We start from the raw sequence: 19,218 nt of genomic DNA on the forward strand, positions 1-19,218 counted from the left end.
ACCTTAATCGTACAGCGACTGAACATCAAGCTTCTTCATCATGGCCGAACCTCAAATTGCGCAAGAATGATCAAGAGAAACTCGACAAAGATTGCGTACACTTTTATTATCGTCTTCCCTCGGTAGATAAAAGCTTATGCAGAGGAGCGCAGTAATAAGAAACCGCTGCAGCTTTGGGGGATTCCTGTCCAAAGCTGGACAGCAGAACTGTCCGAGGAGGTGACTGGACACTGAGAACACAGGACGAAGCTCAATGCTGTAAATGCTACATGACACACAACAACACCGTTCAGAAGAGAAACAGTCCCACTCACCGGCCGGCTGCTGTCAGCCAGGAAATCACTCCTAAAAACAATCATTCTGAGGTAAGCTTGAGGTGGCTAGTGTTGAACGGAGTAAATAATCCTACTCTCTGCTCTGGGCATCTGTAGATCAGCTCTATCTGGCATAGCTTTGGCATTAGGAGGCAACAATGGTGGCTTCCTTTGACAATAAAGTATTGGTTGTCCATTTCATGAACAATTAGATTTGACTCCTGCAGCCTTGGGTATGGAAATATGACAGTATAACTAAAAGAATTACACACCCTCGGTGAGGTCTGGAGGGACTAGTTAAAGTGAGGTTCAGTTTGAAGTGCAGCTTTGCACAAAAACGTACAGGAGCTTAGAAGCTTTGGCTTATCCCAGTAAGAGAGGAAAAGTGCCTGAAGCCTTCCTGGAGATGCAACAAGCAAGTTTTAGCGTTTCTGAAACGATATACACATATAGATATATCAAAATAAGAATGATTACATTATAATGTAACCAACCTAGCCTCTTTGGCTAGACTCTGGCATGAGATTAAACAGCACCAATGAATTTAACAAAAAAAAGAAAGAAAAAAAAATATTCCATTGTAGGTGTGTAAAGCCTAGAGATGCACCCGTCAGGATTCTGTGACCAATTTCAATCGGGCTTTGAAACCCATTAAATTACAGACGAGTATATATTCTGTTTCTGTGTGAAAGGCCAGTGGAGTAAAACTGTTTTATGACAATACCAGAATGCAGCATTTTCCCAAAGTTTACCTTTCTAAACCAGGAAGGTATCCAGCATCTTATATTAACGGTCACAGAGAGAACACCTCATCTTTCCGTAAACAGGATCGTGTTCCAGATAGTGGAAGCAAGGACGACGCCTCCTTGTGAATAACACGACCTGATTTTTGTCACGCATTTCCGTCAAAGAGAAACAACTTCAGCGTTTCGGGTGAAGTATGGGAGAGTCTCAACTGGTTACTCTGTAATTTATTCAACCTTCTTTAGTGTGAAAGAAGATGGCAACTTGGCTCTAGTTGTTTTGCCTAAAATCCAAATGGTTTCCTCAGCCCCAAACAAAGAGAACCATACAGAAAAACGTTGGGAGTAAGAAGTTTAAAAGAGGTACTTTGAACAAACACTATCGACTTCATTCAATAAAGTCAAACTCATAAAACTAAAACAAAATGTAAATAATGGGGCAGTTAAAAAGCTAAATAAGTCACCATCAATAGTATAGCAATAATCACCCAAAAAAAAATATTTGGGTGATTATTGCTTCTGTTGCTTATGTCCCTAACAATGTAATTAAGTTGTTTAGGTCAAAGGTCTAAAGGTTGAATTTCTAGAAAGCTGACTTGGGAGACAAGACAGTAGGACTCCCAGGTGTTTTTTTGTTTTTTTTAGTTTTAGTGTACACCAGTCTATTCAGCCTTCCTGTTATCTGCTCAAAGTCTTGCTCTCTCACACAGCATGATTAATAGATGTGTCTCAACATTTCATAGAAAACACTAGCTTTCTGACTAACACCGAAAATAATTAAGTGTTCTTCCCACAGTAACAAAGAAGAGTGTGGCTGTGTGCGCTACCTGTATGTTGGTTACATGTAGTTTGAATGATTAGAGTCAGTAGTTGACTTCTCGGGGCATCTCTAGTCCAGGACACCATGAAATCAAAAAAAGTATAAATAACAGTTTTCTTTAAACACAATTTTGCTTCAAAAGAAAACACACACACAGAGAATAAAAGGAAAGATGGTGCAACTTGTCACTTTGGGATTACCTGAGACGCCGGTTATCCCTCCGGGTTGTACAGATTTAGTGCCGACAACACGTGCTGATTGATTAAAACCTATCAATCGCTTTATAAACCAGGCAAAGACATCCTAGTAACAACAAGACAGCGGGGGGTGAGGGGGGTTTGTTGTTTTTTTTGCCTTTTCTGTTTCACCAAAAGACAGAAGCCGCACTCTCTACAACAACCAATCAAAGCCTGACCTGCAGGCTCAGATTATTCCGCTCAGCAGCCGCATGTTGGCATAAACCAAACATGTAGCAAAAGAAAAACAGAAAAAAAAACAGCTTATGTTCAAATGGTGAGGCGTCCTTTACATAATGCTCCCCTCACAGGATTTAGGCATTTTGATACCATCTTGGAATGCACTATATATTGATTTATATATCATAGGCCTTATATACCTATACATAGACTGTATATTGCCATTATTATAAGCAGGATTACTGTTGATAAATGCAGTGGCCACCTCACCTGAGGCACCTCAGAGGGCTTCAACCAAGCCCCACCCCCATCCTTCCATTGGGCCAGAAGGTTCCAGCCGCAGGTGGAGCAGGAGGCATTTCACTGTTCTGTTTCAGACTGAATAATATTCAGACATGACGATTGAAAGTCTGGCTGGGTTTAGTCACTCCTCGTCCACGGACTCCCTTTTCGAATCCTCGTCCTTCTGTTCCGCCCCCGGAGGGCCGGGGCTCAGCGGGGCCGCCGCCGTCTCCCCGGTGATCAGCAAGGAGCCATCTTGTTGGTCAACGATTTTCTGGGAAGTGGCGTCCTCCTGTGAGAGGCAGAGGGATAATGAGATGACCGTTCTGCCTACACAGCAGCTCAGAAAGTTTCGGTCGGCTTGTTAAAGCCATCAAAGCGGCGGCTTTAAGATTTCCAGAGTGTGATTGCGCGGCGCTGCCTGCTGTTAGCTCGTTCTGCTGCTGCTGCACATCGACTCCCACAGAGCAGTTCACTGCTAACACAAAGGGCAGAGTGGGAATCTCCTGAGGTCCAACAGTGGTAACATATGAGGGAGCTCAGGTGTAGTTCGAAAGATTTGCACGCAACATCAGACAACAGAACAGGAATCAACTTTCTCACATTTTATGTGTCAAACAAAAACTTTGGTGGATCTTTTTGGCTGATTTTACATGACAAACTCAAAGACCAACATAACTGATATGTGGAAGGACGAGGAAACCTTATATTAAAACAATTTACAACCTCATTTAGCTCTGGACTTTGACTAGCCCATTTGAAAACATACATCTGGACTCTAGATGTATGGTCAGGGTCATTGGTCTACTGGAAGGGGAAACTCCAATCCACTTTCAAGTCGAACAGATTTTCAGCTACTGTACTTGTAAAAAGCTACAAATACTGAATCAAAGAAATGATCAGATATTTTTTCTGAATTCCTATTTATGAGCCAGGAGCATCAAAAGTACGAGAGAAAAACCTTGAAATATTTCAATACTTGTGTGATGGATCTATAACATGTAAGAGCTTCATTTTCTGAAATCAGTTAAAAAAATTTATTGAATCTGGCTAGAGACTAAATAAGGAACAAATCTGCGGTTGTAAAAATGTAGAGAGGAAATCAATAGACATGGATGACATATTCCTCTAAGACTCTGCAGTCATTAAGCTGAGTTTTACTAATAATCCAAAAGCATAAAGACACACCTACACCACAGCATAGCGTAGGTAAAAGGCTATGCTACACACTGCACACCAAGTGACACCTCGTCCGTTCATGTTCCTGCTCCGAGAACCGATGATTCACCTGATCTACGAACTCTTGCAGCTCCCCCTCTTCGCCGTTTGAGTGGCAGCTCGGACTTGGCACCTCGATCCCATGGCTTTCCAAGATGGCGGCTTCTGGTTGAGACAAAACAGGACGGAGCAGAAATTGACCACTCATAACCCGTTTCCCATGAAGGGACGCTCGTTTTTGGACTGGCTCTGTTGCCTTCAAACTTCGGTGCCCCGTTGAGAGCCGACGCCGTTTTCACCAGTTTGTGGAGCCGAGCATGCGTTGAAAACAGCGGGCATTACACAACACGGTAGGAGAGCGCAATGGCAAGACGTCGGGTTCAATGGTTTTCATGGACTACAACAAGCAACGGTGAATAGAAACACAGAGGAAGTTGAAGTCGGCTTCAGATTCCATAAATCCCCCCAAAAAGTTTGAAACACTTTGCTAGTAAAATAACACAGTCCATATTTAAGAGTTAAAGTAATGTAGTTTTTAAGCTTGAGCAAGTTTTAGACTCTTAGTTTAGGAAAAGCAAGGTAGAATTGTTGCTGTTTCAACGATAGAAAGTAGAGTTTAGATCTATAGCCTGACCCAAAGTTTGGATTTTTTTTAGGCCACATCTTAATTCTAATCGAAAGCCACAAATGGAAGTCAACTTCAGGTTCTTGAAAAGTAGTTGATCTACAAAAAAAAACAGCTTTTTTTTTTTTTTTTTTTGCTAATTTAACAACCCTTAGACCTTCCAATTGAACTCCTGTTGTTCAATCAATACAGTGTTCACTCTTACTGCACATCACAGAGAGATGTGTCTGAGTTCAACCACAATTTGTGCTGTGGAACTTTGTTATTTTCTGTGGAAACACACGACAACGATTTGAAAACACATTCGGGAACCGGAATAATTGGTGGAAAGGCCTTGTATGCATGTGTGTGTGTGTGGGTGTGGGTGTGTGTGTGTGCGTGCATGCGTGCGTGCGTGTGAACTGTTGGCTGGCTCTCGTCAGGTCAGCCGCTCTCACCTATATTTGCTCTTCTCTTCATCTCCTTCCGACGGTTGGCGAACCAGTTGTACACCTTCAATGCCGTCACCCGCTCAAACTCTGACAGTTTACAGCCTGAAGCAGGAGAGGAATGAGTGACACACATGATCTGTTCATACAGTATTGAAGTAGGATCAGTTTCAGTCTATTTAGTGGCAAAATTAACTTTTTATAATAATAAAGAACCTCATTAAGTGTTGTAAAAAAAAAAAAAAAAAAAAAAAAAAAAAAAAAACAGGAGGTCTGATATTTGTTCCTCTAATAATGCAAAAGCATTAAAAGATACCAGGGGAAGAAACGATAAAGATTTGATTTTTTTTTTATAAAAAATACAACCGAAAGGTTATTTTGTATTTTTAGGATGAAGTGCCATCTAGTGGTCGACACTAACCTTCTCCTGTCAAACACACCCTTTTTTTTTAACTCTTGGGTTATTTAGGAATCAATGACCTAGCTTTTTAGAGGCTGTAGGAGTATTTTAAATGCATATCATTGAAAAAAAACTTCCACCCAAACAAAATATTACATCTCATTATTTACCTGACAGAAGGAAACCCAGAGGGTTTCATTTCTCACACAAGTTTTTGGTTTTATCCTTATTTCATAAATTATGAATCTGAGGTTTCAGCTGTGGATACAAGCTGAAAAATGAGCATGCTAACCAGTGAGATCGCATGTTTTTCATTATTACATCATAATTACAGACCAAAGTTATGAGGAGGAAGTGGATTTTCTATCCAATAAGAGGAAGCAAAAGTCTCCATAAATAAAAGGGAAGAAAATCTAATCAAAGCAATGTTTGCGTTTATTCTCAGTAGCTCAATAATATGAGAAAATAATCTGGGTGAAAAATGACGGCCTTCCAACCTGGTTTCTGGATGACAGAATTACAGGCGCTGGCGATCTCCTCCCGCTTCGCCTCATCTGGATACTGATTCTCCAAGAAGAAGCTGTAAGAGAGCGTCACAGTGCTTCCAGAAATACTTCACAATCATCCCGCATGTTGCAGATACGACGCGGCACAAACCGTTTCGGCCGGTTTGTGCTGCGTCACTTTTTCAGCCTGCTTCCTGCACAGTGTGAACAGAAGGAAGGCTGCTTTCTGGAAGCCAATGCTTTTACAGCTGGGTAATTTTTAAAACAAATCACGTTTATTAATATATGTAAAAGCTGAACATTAAAGCACTAAAGTGTTCCTTTCTCTTTGAAGTCGTCCTCTTTTTGTCTCTGCCTGGGCTAAATCATTATCTCGCGTTACAAAACACAGGGATCAATTCCTCTACATCCTCCCTCTCACACACACAAACACACACATCATCTTCACCTCTGCTGTGTCGTCCTTGGGTCTAAACCAGCTCATAAGGAGCAGCACTGCAGCAGAGTTGCGTAATCTGTAGGCGCTGCCGGCTGCTGAGACTCGTCTGTGTTTGCTCTCATTACTGAGAGAGCCCGGACTGCACTACACTTACACCGACCGATGTAATAGAGAAATCAATTGAACACAGCGGGTGCTTTGCTCCTTTCTGTCAGCATCTGTGTGTGTGTGGGTGCGGGGGGGTGAATGGATGTGTAATGGGAAAGGGATGAAGGGAAGAAGCTGCCTTCCAGAGGGCAGAAGTGAACAAAGAGTTTGATGATATTTATTAATTACTGTAATTATTACGATTATTGATAAATACCTCAAGTATACTTTTGGTTTCAGACGCATTAACTTTACAATTTAAAACTTAGAAACACAATTCTGGCTTAAAATAAGGCATATTTTGCTCTACTTTAATTTATTTATTGTCATCACAATGATTCATCTCAGGCAACTTACTATAATGTTGTGAGTTGACAGTGATGTCCAAAACTGACAAATTAAATTCAGTTAAAAATGCAAAAATCTGTATATATTGATTTTTTTAACCTTCTCAACAAAAAAACTATATTTTTATGAAATCTGTAAATCATTGAAGATGGAAGACGTAAAAAGGACTTTGGACCAGAGGTGTGCGCCACAGACTTAAAATTTTATCGCAATATTTTGTGACACTGCGATGGTAACAAGAAAGATTACGATGATTAAAACAGACTTGTTTTTAGGTATGCTGTGACTGCATGCCTCAGCATTTATGGCTCTACAAACAGAAATATTGTTCTTGACAAACATTTCCATTTGAAATGGACATTACTTACAGAAAGAAAAGTTTGATTTTTATCACTACGCTGCATCCAGACCCTGCATGATATCATATTTTTGATTTTACAGATTTTTATTGAGGCCATTGTCGAAAATACAATATATTTCCAATACAATGGTCAGTTTTGTTTTTCTATTTACCATCATTGACGGACATTTAATGAGACAATGATAAATCGTAATAAATGATAAACAATACGATTAATGCCCACCCAAACTTCGGACTGAGAAAATTTGCCGATTTCAAAATTATTTGGGTGATTATTGTTTTGTAGTTTGTTTGCCAAATTTTTTGCCATGCTTGACCTGTGATCAGGGGCCAAACAAAATCATGTCAAGGGCCACAAATGGCTCCTGGGCCAGAATTCAAAGATTAAAGCTTCATATTTAAATGTCCCTACCTTTGCGTTGTATAATTTATTATGCCCCCAACTTCACTCCTTCAAAGGTCATTTTTATTTTACTTTCATCACATATATTTGTCTAGTGAACGACAGGAGGTTCACTGTGACACTATGACAGTTTCTACAGGTTTTGAATATGGAAGCTGCAAAAAAAAAAAAGATAAATAGACCAAGAATGGCAGGGAGTTAGGACAGAACAAACAATGAGAGAAGGAAACATGTAGAAAGGAAGGAAGACGGAATCTGAGATGGCAAAGAGAGAGAGAAGGAAACATGAAAGTGTGTAAGAAAGAAAGGAACTAGGTAAGGAATGAATAACAAGAAAAGAAGACAGAGGGAAGAAGAGAAAGAATGAGGGAGTTTGGAAAAAGAAACAAAGGTAACGAAAAGAACAGAAGGACACAGGAGGTTTGAACTAGAGATGAAGGAAGGATCTGAGATGCGGAGGAAGACTGACAATAAGGAAAGCAGAGCAGAAGAAAGGAAACATGGAAAGATTTGAGACCGGAAGGAAGAATAGAAGAAAAAAAGATAACATAAAATGATCTGAGAGAGGAAGTATGGAGGACAGGACTCAGGGAGCAGAGGAGAGATGAATGGAAGTAACCAATGAAAGATTTGGGCTCGATTAGAAAGACAGAAAGGAAGGAACAAAACCGGGAAGGATTTAATCTGGGAAGGAAAGAATGAAAGAATAGAGAGACACAAAAAGAAGGGTAAACGAATGCAAGAGAGGAAGAAAAGATGGAAAGGCAGTTTTGCAAAATAGAAGAAGGAGTTTGGAAAACTCAAAACTGGCACAGGTTTGATTTCCAAAAACCACTGGGAGAATGGCCATTCGATCCCTGACCCACACACTAGAATCAAGTTATCACAATTCCCATGCTCCAAAATGAAAACCAAGCAAAAAAAATTGGGTTCAAAAGTTCTCATTCTACTTACACAATGTAAATTCTTTCCAAATGCGAATACGGGAAGTTCTGTATTAAAATAAGCTGTTGCCTTTACAAGACGCTCACCTCTCCATGATGGACTGGCACTCCTTCCTCCAGGTGAACCTGCTTCCTCTGCGCAGCCTCAGAGGACCGCCTACGATCCCCGCTCTGTCGCTGGCGATGATACCCGTTCTCCAGTCCGGTTCCTCCTTCACCAAAGAGCGCATCGACAAGGTCGCACCTGAGGAACATAGGATCAAATTTATCCGTGCAAAATGTAAGACACCTGCTGGGTAAAGTCAGGTTTCCACCAGGTTTCAATCATTCTCCCAAAGGGCAGAAGTGAAACATTAACTGTAAATCAAGGCTCTGTCCATTGGCTTTATGTTAATAAAGTTTTACCTCGCTATTTCTTCCTACATCCCATACATTTGTACGCGGTAAAGATCACTGACAAAAACTGGAATGTGGAAATGCTCTGCTTCTACTCGGAGTTTGGGAAATTCTAGGTTGCAATTTCGCTTTCTAATTTTGTTGAATCAGATCTGAGATTTTCTTTTCAGGCCATGCAGCCCAGCCCTATTCGAAATTTACGAAAGCCTCTCTGCTGAATTTTTTTTACATCACAGAACCAAAGATCCTAAAACTCGGAAGCAGTAAAAAAAACGTATGTTAAAAAAAAAAATTTCTCAACAACTCTATGGCCGCAAATGAACCCCATTTTAGCCATTTCCTGTCACAAACAACGACTGTACTTTTCAGGACTACAGCTGTCAAGGGGACGAAGGCGTCCTCCGCAGCTCGCCGCCGAGGCCGCGGTTACCTGGCTGGGTGGCAGCCGCTGCGGCGGCGGCTGTGTACCACGGCAGCAGGTGCACCAGCAGCTCTCTCTGCCTGCTCCAGGACGGGTTGTGGTTGGGCATCAGGTTGGTGTTGGGGTTGGGGAAGATGTTGGGGAGGGTGCCACTTGCCCCTGCTACCGTCCCATCTCTGTCCCCTGCCCTGGCCCTGGCCATGGGACTCACGCTGTGCTGGCTTTCACTCCACCTCAGGCCTTCATTAGGACAAAACCAATAAGTCATTGAGGCGGGCCGCGGGGTTGGGTTACACACCAGACGGTGGAGGCGGATTGGATGTTTTCTTTGGCACACTCCTGTAGACCTGCCGTAAGAGGTTCTGTATCGACTCTTTGCACAGACAAATTATCTCGACTTGGACAAGCAGAAGCCATAACGGCAAAAACAATGGCAGCCGTTTGTGCAAACCTCCCATGACTCACTTACGGACGTGGCGCCTCAACGTAGTTGCAAAGGGTCAGTTTATCTGAAATAAAATATTCTTTGATTTTTCTTAATGACGGGCAGGTCAAAAGGAGTTTATGTGAGAAGCAAAAGGAAGCAGCCATATTCGGCTAGGAAACACGGTGGAATCATTCTTGTTAGTATTCCTACTAAAGACCGTTAGCCATGTAGGGATGAAAACCAGCACCGGAGTACCTCCAGGATCAGGGCTGGGAAACAGTGGAGGAGCCGAAGCAAAGCTTTGCTTGGGTGGTAAACAAAAACAAAAAACAAAAAAAAAAGCAGTAACACGAAGTCTGACGGCAGATGGTGTGACAGACAACTTGTTTCTACTTTTTAGTACTCAAATAAAAAAAGTCACATAATTCACCGTGGTAACATGCTGTTAAAACCAACACAAAGAAGAGCCGGGAGCATCCTGAGTGCAGTTTTTTTTTTTTTTTTGTGTGTTTAAGTAGCTGCTTTGTAGGACACGAAGAGGTCAGAACCGATTCAAGCTGTTACTGTAGCCGGTGCAGACAAAACCACCTTCACTTCCTAACTAGAGGGGGTGGGGTGGGGTTTATCGATTAGAAGCTCCTGTGACGGGACTACCTTTATCATTTTGTCTTCCCTCTGAAACCATAGATGTGTCCCGAGTCCTTCCTTGACCTCGCAGTCCTTGAGGAGCGGTTTGGGCGTTAGCAGAAAGGAATAGCCATGCAGGAAGGATGAGGAGAGGGAGCGATGTAGGGGTTTTGGGGTGAGGGTTGGAAGGTGACCAGGCGTTGAATCAAAATTCACAAAAACACAATCAGTGTCATCAGCCATTTAATTTACCCCCATTAAGATTTGCTAGTTGGTCTGCAGCCGGCATTGATAGAACTGCCGTGTGGTTTTCCGTCTGCTCACCTGGGTTGTTCCTCTCCAGCAGGTACCAGCGGTAGAAGGCTCTGCGCTTGGAGTCGCTCATCTCCAGGCCTTGCTGCAGCAGCCACTGGGAGATGTAGCTCTGGCTGATGCCTGCGCAGCGGAGGTCAAATGAATCCTTTCAACACATCATTTCCTTTGTCCGTTTTTATTACATCTGCGCGCAGATCAACGGTCTCCCTGTTAATTTAATGACGGCGCGTCGACGTTGGTGTTTTATTAAAGGACGTGTGTGGCCTCGTGAGGCACGCGGCGCTCCGTCTTAATACGCCACAACGACACAAACAAGACTTGTCTTCTGCATCCTCACATCTATTATTAGGGTTCTTATTAATAGACTTAAAAAAAAACGAGAGGTAGTTGTATGGAACATTATCGAAGCTAAAACACAGACAGACATCACGGGAATGTTTTCTCACTTCGTCTGCCAGCTTTCTTTCTGGACGTTTTTTTTCAATTCTATTGAGTGTTACCTAATATCCTACCAAACTACACTTACGAGGAATTATATATATGGGAAATACAGCATTTTTTTTTTCTTTGTGAAAAAACTTCAAACTTCCTCAATCTTTTGCAATTCTTGCCACAGAATCTCAAATTTAGTGGGTCAGTTCTAAAAAAATTTAATAAAAAAATAAGAACGTCAAATTGTCAGTTTGGTTTTCGAAAGTCTGAAAAAAATTTCCGGTGTCATCCTGTTATGTCTAAATGAGATATTTCAAGAGTTGATATTTGGTTCTTTGCTTGATTGTTTTACAGACATTGTACTTTCTGTAAGAGTTGTAAGCCCAAATCATGTGAATTCTATTAATGTTTTGTGATTTTTATGAACATGAACAATACTCGCGTATTTGAAAATTATTAAGTTATAGCAATTTTTGGGGAGTAAAGAACATGGAGTTACTGGGCAAGGGGCGTATTGAAACCTACCATCATCAGATGGTGAGAAGATGGCTGGCGATACAGGATAGCTTATCCCATAAGTTAATAGAATCAGTTTTTGAAAACTGCTTTCCATGTTTATGTGAGTTATCTTTATCCAAAATTGGAATAAGTTTGATTAACCAAAACATTTAAGTGCGAGACGAAAGCAAAAAATGAGAAGAAATCTGACAGGATTTATGTTTCACAGCACTGTACAGTGCAAGAAAATCAAAGAGGTTGCAAAAAGTTGAGGCGGATCCAAAACATCTGGAGCTGAAAGAGACTGCCTTAGATCAAAGTGGCCCAGTCAAAGTCAGAATTCAGTCGAAAGCATGTGGCATAGCTTAAAAAACATGTTCAGACTAGGAAAGAACTAAATAATATATAAAAAAAAAAAATAAAAATAAAAAACATAAGATTTTTTGTTCACCTCTTAAACCATATTTATATTTTGCGTATAAATATAAATACGCACCACAGCACCATAGTTTTTTCCCAGCAGAAGGTCTGTTTTATATGCTAACAATTAATAAATGACAAAATTACTTGGCGAATACTCCAATAACCGATTCATCGCGATTAACACGATTAATCGTTTCAATGTGGATGAAGGAGGAGTACCTGTGACCTGGCCTACGATGGCCTGAGAGATCCGCCGGTTGTTCAGGAACGTCTTGATCTCCTCTTTCACCAGGTTGCTGTCTCTTCTGCAAAAAAAAGACAAAAACTCATCAAGTTAACAGAAAAAGAAAAAAAATCTATTACCCAGTGGGTAACTAACTTTCCTCCCTGATGATTCGCTTTTCCCAGTTGTCCCTAAACGCCTGACCTGAATTAACTCAGATACATCTTGTGGATAATGAGCCTGCGGCGGCCTGTCGTCCTCTCACCTCATGTACTCCTCCACCTTCTCCTCCAGGTCCCACTCCTCCTCGCCCATCATGTCGTAGCTGAACGCCCGCTGCACCACCACGCTGGGGGGGTAGAGGGGCGGCGGCGAAGCCTCGTAGCTGTTGCTGGGTGACAGCGCCGCGCCCTCGAGGCCTGAGGTCTGGGTGGTGGCCGAGGCCAGGGAGAGCGAGGACGACGACGAGGAGGACGACGAGGACGGGGCGGTGGCAGCGGGCGCGGTGTTGCTGGGCGGGGCCGGGTGGGAGTCGCAGCGTGGCGGCAGTGGCGGCGGGCGGTGCTCCGGGTCCAGCCTCTCCAGGGACTCCAAGGCGTGGAGGATCTGGGGCTTGGTCATGCCGGAGAGGCGCAGGCGCTGCAGGAGGTCGATCTGCTCGATGGTGTAGCGCGGCTCCACCTCGCTCGCCTCCATCCTGGGGTCTGCAGACACAACGCAACGAGGCGTTCTAAACCGTTACAAAAAGCACACGCCGCTATATTTATCCCCTCCACACTGATAATCGACCAAAGGATTATTAATAGATGAAACAGATAAGATAAGGCATGCTAATTTGAAATCAAACACCTCCCTGTCTTTGAGGGTATCCAACTGTTCGCTTAAAAAGCAAAACAGGCATAAAAGTATTGAAATAGAATAGAATAGAATAGAATAGAATAGAATAGAATAGAATAGAATAGAATAGAATCAGTCTTCATTGTTTATGTTAATGGGAAAATTCAGGTGTAACAGCAATGTCAAGTGTAAAGATTCACACAAAAAAGTTCTTAAAAGTTTAAAAAAAGATGAAATACCAGAATAAAAATAACAACAGTAATGATAATAAGAAACTTCACAAGACTATAATTGAAGATAGTGTGCCATTATTTGTAATTTTTGAAATAAAAATATCAGATTTGCGACAAAGGTTTATAATCCGACGTATGTTCTCTTTATTTCACATCACAAACAGAAGGTTCTAAATATTTTACTCGGATTTTAAGTGCAAGAGAAAAATAGCACAGAATTATGAAAAGCTGTGAAGTAGAACAAAATATTTTGTGGTTTTTGATTTCTTTTCTGTAGAAAATCTGAAAACTTTGGGATGTATCTGCGTTGAGCTTCTTTCTCCCGACACGTCCAAATAAAATCCACTGTGACTAATTGCCTTCAGAGCGGCACTAATAAGTAAATGAAGAGTATTTGTGCGTGATTCAGAGCAGCCGTCTGCGGCTCTTTGGAACGCACCGGCGCTTTGAAACTCATCCTTAATACAACAAAGAATAATCTAATGCTTTAAACATAAATGTAATAACAAATGAAGTTCATTATGGAACAAATAGATTTTTCATGAAGCGTTACACTGAAAAATACCAGCGTAATTGTATCTAAACACTATCATTAAGTTGGAAACTATTTTTTTCCCATTTTCACTTTTTCATTATCTATTAAATTCAACAGAAATGAACGCATCCAAACTTATACAAAATGTTCTGCTAAAGTTTTGTGTTTTTTCTTCTGTGAAAACCTAAAAACAGCTATAAGATTGGGGTTCTTTAAAACTGACAACAAATTTTCTGAAGCAGGTATTTATGAAAAGAATAATAAAAAAATAAGTTATGTCGAGGAGGTCATAGGTCGTCTTGTTTGGAGTCCACCACAAGCCGTGCAGGGGACACAGCCGACGTGTTAGCCAAAACCAGCTCTGTGTAGCAGCGTGAACACGGCGGTGGCAGCGTCATGCTGGGGGGATATTGCTCCTCGTTAGGCCCCACTTTCCAGCAGGATAGTGACTCTGAACACGCAGCCGGAGTTAAAACCGAATGAGTTTGAATGACAGCAAATTTAAGAGTCAGATTGGCCCAGTCAAAGTCCAGTTCTAAATTTTTCACGATGCTGTAAAACCGGTGATCACAAACACTGTGCAGACTGCTTTGATTGAACTTGTGATACTACAGTACGTATATATTTTAGAATTGCTTCACCAATGGTAAATTTTTATTTCTTTTTTTCCTTATCGAGGTATTGGATGTTTGCAGCTGGATCCAACTGAAATTGATATTTGGCAAGGAAGAGTTGGGCCAATACTTTGGCCTGCAGGTCTATAAGCATGATGCAGATGTACTCCACATGCAGATGAACCGCAGCTCTGTCCCAGAAAACTTCAGTAAAAATGCATTCAAGTTTGTGACAAGACTGCTAATGAGGGAGAAAAAAAAGAAAAAAAGAAAGAAAGAAACAGCTCAAAGGGCTGGAATACTTCCCCAAGGTTCTGGAGGTTGCGTTAGAGAACACTGGTTCATACAATTGCATGAAACACGCTGCATTCACCTCTGGAGAACCCAGTGGGTCAGTCAAAGTTCTGGCAAGCTTTCAAAACACTTGGCACAGACACTTGAGACTAACCTTGGTCAGTTTGCCCAGCGAAGAATTAAAGTAAAATCCTCCCAGCATGCATAAATTAACACGAGCTTCCTTCAACATCATGGCCAGTCGCTTGGAGTGGAACAGGAAATTTGACAGTCTCTTATTATTAAAAACTAAAAACATTTTTTTTCAAACAAGACCGCACTTTAGAATAAAAAAATATCTATATATGTATAAACTTTGTAACTAAACAAGGTAGAATTGGCTGACTGATTATTACCAACGCATCACTCTGTCAATATGTTATTTCACTGTAAACGACCGTCTTGAGTTTTGGCTTTAAAACATGAATAACAACAAGCCCCTCTCCTGCTTCCCGATGTTTTCCCCACTTACCCGACGGAGGGGGTGACACGGACAGGCGCCCCGGGAGTGGCTCGGCGCGAGGGGTCGCAGCGGGGACAGACCACTGTCGCATGGCTCGGCCGGACTTTCAGCTCGCCTGGAACATCCACGGACTCAGACGGGAGAGACTCACTGCAGTTGTGCTGCGGTTAAACTGTCCCCATTAGCATGCTGGCAAATCACTCGCTAGCAGGCTGGGTTAGCTAAGCTAGCGACATGAACTCTGGTTGGTTCCCCCCGAGCGACAAAACGCGATCCTGCTGTGGTTCGCCCTGCCTGTCTCGTTGGAGATTTTGAGTTCTTCGAAGAAAAAAAAGAAGAAAAGAAAAAAAAAGTGATACACGTCGTATCTTCTGGACTGGGCCAGAAGATAAAACTTTTAGATACGCATACAATTTGCGTTGCATTTACATTGTTCCCAGCTTTGCGTTAACGCTTTGAAGTATTTTGTGGTCAATACAGGAACAGTCTGATGGTATGCTTTTATTTTGTAGAGCAACGGAAATCTCCATTTGGTCTATGAACAGCTTGACGCTGACTTCTCTCAGCTATCGACCAAGACTTCCACCCTGTGTGTAAAGTGATAAAACAAACAATTTAGAACATTTTATAGCAACAACTATCGATATTTTTATGCTTAGCTGCAAGCAAATACAGGTTGTGTTTCACCGAAGAACTTAAACGCAGTCAACTTAGCGACTTATCCTGCTAACTACTAGCAACGGGGACCATAACTGCTAACAACACCACTCTCAAGACCCAAAACCACTGCCAGGCCCCGCAGTGCGAAAACCCTTTCCGGTTCATATAAGATTGGCCAATACGCTCTGACGTAGATGCTCTCTGACGTTAGTGATGCGCACAGGGACGTTAATATTCACATCTGCGCATTGAATAATAAACAATAAAATTTAGTTATAACAATGAACATAAAGAAATTTATGTTTGGTTTATTATTTCTTTGCATTTATTCAAGAAAACCTAAACTGCTAGACAGACTATTTATTTTGTATGGATAAGCCTGAGATCAGAAATTAGAACTCTGACCTTGTCTCTAAAGTTATTGACGAGTAGATCTCCATGCAACTAATGGAGAATATTAACTAATGTCGTTTGGGGCCATGAGATGTAGCACGCTTTGGTGCTATATGAATCATTTTTATGTACATATTTCTAATTAAGTTAGAGGGTTTTGTGTATACTTGTCTTCTACCCTATGATTGAGAGCAGAAGTCAAGTATAAATATTACATGTGGCCTGTGGCTACAGGGAATGGCTACAGATTATAAAAAGTTTTTATAAAAACCTACAAGCAAAACAAATTGATGTGTTTAGAAATTTAGATGAAAATATGTGGATCAAATTTAATACTGCACCTATTCTCATATTTTCTGTGGGTCAATGTATCAATTGTTAATGAAATTCCTGATTTAATTTTTGTACTTCATGTTAAAAAAAAAACAAGAAAAAAAAATTTCTAAAACATATATATATATATATATATATATATATATATATATATATATATATATATATATATATATATATATATATATATATATATATATATATATATATATAAGGAGGAGGCTGAGGACTAGTGAGTGTGAGAACCACTATCCACGAAACAACTAAGATCCATAAATACATCAGGGACAAAGCCTCAACAGACAATGTGCTCAGTGAATGTCTCAGACAACAGGGAACGGAGGTTGAAGTGCCAGAGATACCATCATGGGAGGACAAGCCCCTACATGGGATGTACCACCAGCAAATAACTGAAGTGGCTGATATCAGTAAATCCTACCAATGGCTGGAAAAAGCTGGACTCAAGGACAGCACAGAGGCCCTCATCCTGGCCGCCCAGGAACAGGCCCTAAACACCAGAGCAATAGAGGCCCAGATCTACCACACCAGACAAGACCCAAGGTGTAGGTTGTGCAAGGAGGCCCCTGAAACAGTCCAGCACATCACAGCAGGGTGCAAGATACTGGCAGGGAAAGCGTACATGGAGCGACATAACCAAGTGGCAGGCATAGTGTACAGAAACATCTGTGCAGAATATGGACTGGAAACCCCGAGATCAAAGTGGGAAACACCCCCAAAGGTGGTGGAGAACGCCAGAGCTAAGATCCTGTGGGACTTCCAGATCCAGACAGACAAAATGGTAATGGCGAACCAACCAGACATTGTCGTAGTGGATAAACATCAGAGGAAAGCCGATGTGGTAGATGTAGCAATACCAAGTGATTGCAACATCAGGAAAAAGGAGCACGAGAAACTGGAGAAATACCAGGGCCTCAGGGAAGAACTGGAGAGGGCCTGGAAGGTGAAGACCACAGTGGTGCCTGGGTCATCGGGGCCCTCGGGGCAGTAACCCCAAACTGGAGCAGTGGCTACAACAGATCCCAGGAACAACATCAGACATCTCAGTCCAGAAATGTGCAGTCCTTGGCACAGCCAAGATACTGCGCAGAACCCTCAAGCTCCCAGGCCTCTGGTAGAGGACCCGAGCTCAGAGGATAAGAACCACCCGCGGTGGGTGAGAAGGAAATTTTATATATATATATATATATATATATATATATATATATATATATATATATATATATATATATATATATATAATATATATATATATATATATATATATATATATATATATATATACTTCCACTCTGGAGTTGCCCACGGTGAGAGGCGTCGAGCAGGGGTGGACATACTTGTTGCTCCCCATCTCGGCGCCTGTACGTTGGGGTTTAGCCAGGTGAATGAGAGGGTAGCCTTCCTCCGCCTACGTGTGGGGGAACAGGTTTTGACTGTTGTTTGTGCTTACAGGCCAAACAGCAGTTCAGATTACCCACCCTTTTTGGAGTCCTTAGAGGGGGTACTGGAGAGTGCCCCCTCCTGGGGATTCCCTTGTTCTGCTGGGGGACTTCAACGCTCTTGTGAAGTCTCCCAACGACAGTGAGACCTGGAGGGGTGTGGTTGCGAGGAGTGCTCCCCCCGATCTGAACTCAAGTGGTGTTCTGTTGTTGGACTTCTGTGCTCGTCACAGATTGTCCATAAAGAACACCATGTTCAGTCATAAGGGTGTCCATATGTGCACTTGGCACCAGGACACCCTAAGCTGCAGTTCAATAATCAACTTTGTCATCGTCTCATTGGATCTTGCGCCGTATGTCTTGGACACTCGGATGAAGAGAAGTGCAAAACTTGCAGTCACAGATCAGATGAGACCTCAAAAGTCAGTCATCCAATGGCAGCCTGGTGTCCTGTTGTCAAGAGCACATATGACATCATGTTCAACCCTTATGAACATGTGCTTGTCATAGATTGTCCGGAACAATCTATGACAAGCACAGAACAGAACACTACTAGGGTTTAGATCGTCCCTTTATCCTTTCATCCCCTTGAGACATCACAAACAATCATGGATACACACACAGGCCTAAGGAGAATTTAGAGAGACCAATTAACCTGACACTCATGTTTTTGGACTGTGGGAGGAAGCCGGAGCACCCGGAGAGAACCCACACCTGCACAGAGAGAACATGCAAACTTCATGCAGAAAAAGGCCTGGAATAGAACCCAGAACCTTCTTGCTGCAAGGCAACAGTGCTGCTGTGCATCTAAGTCTTTAAACCTATATCTTCGTGGTGTGGTGCTGGTGATTATATGTATTTATCTAAATTGATCCCTTCATCCATCCATCCATTTTCTTACACCCTTATTCCATTGAGATCTGTCCTGGTGCCTATCTCCAGTGGTCAGCGGGTGAGAGGAAATGTCCACCCTGGACAGGTCGCCAGTCCATCACAGAGACAAACAATCATAGCCACACAAACACAGACCTAAGGAGGATTTATAAAGACCAATCAACCTGAACATACCTCATGCTTTTGGACTGTGGGAGGAAGCCGGAGCACCCGGAGAGAACCCACACCTGCACAGGGAGAACATGCAAACTCCATATTACCAACAACAGTCCTACCAACTGCGCCACTGTGCATCATGCCTTCTTTTCCA

General features: G+C 42.0%; 1 protein-coding gene across 8 annotated transcripts; it reads right to left on the minus strand.

The window, feature by feature from the left end:
- Positions 1–87: 87 nt before the first annotated feature.
- zgc:91944 (uncharacterized protein LOC436941 homolog) lies at positions 88–19,133 on the minus strand. 8 transcript variants are annotated; one of them, XR_008607747.1, is made up of 12 exons: positions 19,083–19,133; positions 15,181–15,758; positions 12,422–12,860; positions 12,153–12,238; positions 10,590–10,700; positions 9,221–9,451; positions 8,482–8,638; positions 5,744–5,826; positions 4,856–4,951; positions 3,864–3,958; positions 2,564–2,867; positions 88–2,180 (listed from the first exon to the last, which is right to left on the minus strand). XR_008607747.1 is itself a non-coding variant. In XM_055055981.1 (12 exons), the coding sequence occupies exons 3-12, from the start codon at positions 15,260–15,262 to the stop codon at positions 2,718–2,720; spliced, it is 1,530 nt and encodes a 509-aa protein (XP_054911956.1). In that variant the 5' UTR covers positions 15,263–15,489; positions 15,601–15,758; positions 19,083–19,133; the 3' UTR covers positions 88–2,717. The 8 variants fall into 8 exon arrangements, 7 of the variants coding, with proteins under 7 accessions (XP_054911956.1, XP_054911955.1, XP_054911959.1 ...); XM_055055981.1 differs by having other exon boundaries at positions 88–2,867; positions 15,181–15,489; positions 15,601–15,758; XM_055055980.1 differs by having other exon boundaries at positions 88–2,867.
- Between the last annotated feature and the right edge of the window lie 85 nt (positions 19,134–19,218).

Source organism: Poeciliopsis prolifica, unplaced genomic scaffold, assembly GCF_027474105.1.
Source record: "Poeciliopsis prolifica strain line A6 unplaced genomic scaffold, Auburn_PproV2 SCAFFOLD043, whole genome shotgun sequence".
Taxonomy (NCBI): Eukaryota; Metazoa; Chordata; class Actinopteri; order Cyprinodontiformes; family Poeciliidae; genus Poeciliopsis; species Poeciliopsis prolifica.